Source organism: Gavialis gangeticus, unplaced genomic scaffold, assembly GCF_001723915.1.
Source record: "Gavialis gangeticus isolate Ggan-Ray unplaced genomic scaffold, GavGan_comp1, whole genome shotgun sequence".
In the NCBI taxonomy this organism is placed as follows: Eukaryota; Metazoa; Chordata; order Crocodylia; family Gavialidae; genus Gavialis; species Gavialis gangeticus.
In genome coordinates, this window is record NW_017728998.1 from 18,789,536 (window position 1) to 18,790,499 (window position 964).

Here is a 964-nt window from a genome sequence, read left to right on the forward strand (position 1 = left end):
AACAAGCAAGAAGGGAGGAGGAAAATGGCATTAAGATCAGCATGCTCTGATGTACTCTACATCGCACTCCTTTGGCAGGTTAGATGGGTGGGACTGGGCTTCTGGGTGGAGCATGGAATAAAGCTAATACTTTCCCCCCAATTTGGCCTCTGGAGACACAGAATATAAGCCAATGGTCTGGCAGTGATGTGTTTGTTTCTGGTCAATATGACGTATCCTTAGTCCATGAAAAACAGCACCCTGATTCTAGAGTTTTCCCCCATACCGATGCTGAGTTGGTAAATGGGGTAAGCAGCAATGATCAGGCTGGAATCTTAATGGGTCCCTTGTACTTGAGACCCTCAGAAACAAGGATCCATCCTTCCTCTCACAGGAACTGCTTTACCTGCTCTGTATCTTTAAGAGGCTGACACTATCCCACAAGTGAGACATTATAAAGGCAGGTAATCAGCAGCACTTGGATCAGAGCTGAGAGCAAGGCAGAGCACAGCAGCCTGCATAATGACAGGTCACCACTGCTGGGGATATGGACAGGATGACGGTAGGTTGCAACCCTCACCCCCAAACCTCATGCATCTCTGTGTCCTCTCTCCTCCCACACCCATCTCCTTCTCAGTTCTCTTGGCTAACCCCTGCAGACTTGGCTGTATTTCACTATCTAAAGACATCATATATATGCAGCAGGCTATTAACAAGTTAACCAGTAATAAACATCCTCCAAAAATGGGAACAAGGAAATGCACAAACTTCTGCTGCTCACTTGCTTCATTCAGCAAGCACAGTCACGAACTGGGTTTCAGCAACCTGCATCTTTCCTAGAGGGAGAAGGAATATTGCTAATCTTCAGTGACTGCAGTTATTTCAGGCATATCCTCCCTAAAAAGATGACAGCAAACAGGATTAGCTGGGGTTTTGTGTGTGTGTGTGTCTGTAAAATAAATCCTTTGCGTAAAGAAGATTTAGT

General features: G+C 45.6%; 1 protein-coding gene across 1 annotated transcript in view; it reads left to right on the forward strand.

The window, feature by feature from the left end:
* Positions 1–348: 348 nt before the first annotated feature.
* Positions 349–964, forward strand: part of CA7 (carbonic anhydrase 7) — a 24,085-nt gene continuing 23,469 nt past the window's right edge. Inside the window, exon 1 of the mRNA XM_019505552.1 lies at positions 349–541. Coding sequence (XP_019361097.1) covers positions 502–541 — 40 coding nt within the window. The 5' untranslated portion in view covers positions 349–501. The remainder of the gene's footprint in view (positions 542–964) is intronic.